At 50.7% G+C, this 686-nt stretch overlaps 1 protein-coding gene across 1 annotated transcript in view; it reads left to right on the top strand.

The window, feature by feature from the left end:
* Positions 1–563: 563 nt before the first annotated feature.
* The window catches only part of LOC114828554 (uncharacterized), a gene marked incomplete at its 3' end in the record, with an annotated part of 1,167 nt that continues 1,044 nt past the window's right edge, over positions 564–686 (top strand). Inside the window, exon 1 of the mRNA XM_029113101.1 lies at positions 564–621. Coding sequence (XP_028968934.1) covers positions 564–621 — 58 coding nt within the window. The remainder of the gene's footprint in view (positions 622–686) is intronic.

Genomic DNA, 686 nt, shown 5'->3' with positions numbered 1-686 from the left:
TCGGGACTCTCATGGACGGAAAGCACATCTATTTGCCTTCATCAAGTTCTGTCCGGAGTGAGCTCTGCGCGCCGTCGGCACCCCTTTGAAGATCCCTCCGAACCCCTCCCCTTCACGCGGGTCGTCGAAACCGCTTTGTAGATTCCCCCGTTCATGGGATTCGAACCCCTGCCCTTCACGGACGGCTATTATTCTTCAGATCTGAGAAATACGACAGCGCTTTTGACATGATTTTGCGGGAATCTCCTTCCCGAATCTTTTTCGACCCCTTTGTAGATACCTTCGTTCATGAGATCCGAACCCCTTCACGCGGGTCGTCGGAACCCCTTTGAAGATGCCCCCGTTAACGGGATTCGAACCCCTTCTTTCAACGGACGGCTATGTTTCTTCTATTCGAGATCACGAGTCCTCTTTCCTAATATTCGACCTTTCCCTCAACTGTTTAGCAGGACATAAGAAGGCTCCAAGCCACGTTTGCTTATCCAAACCCTAGGAACCGTGAATCGACAGTATCGTGTTGGAATCGGAAAAAGTTAGTTGAATCTTGACTCTCTTGAGTCAACATGCCTCCCAAAAGGAACCAGATTGAGCCGGTCAACGAAGAAAGCTGCGAAGAGGAAGGCATCTCGGGAGGCAGAAACTGAAGAAGAACGACAATTGAGGTTGGCAGAACGTCGGGAGAGCCA

The sequence above is a fragment of the Galendromus occidentalis genome, unplaced genomic scaffold (assembly GCF_000255335.2).
Source record: "Galendromus occidentalis unplaced genomic scaffold, Mocc_1.1 scf7180000076310, whole genome shotgun sequence".
NCBI classification, from domain to species: domain Eukaryota; kingdom Metazoa; phylum Arthropoda; class Arachnida; order Mesostigmata; family Phytoseiidae; genus Galendromus; species Galendromus occidentalis.
This window is presented reverse-complemented; position numbering and strand designations above follow the sequence as displayed.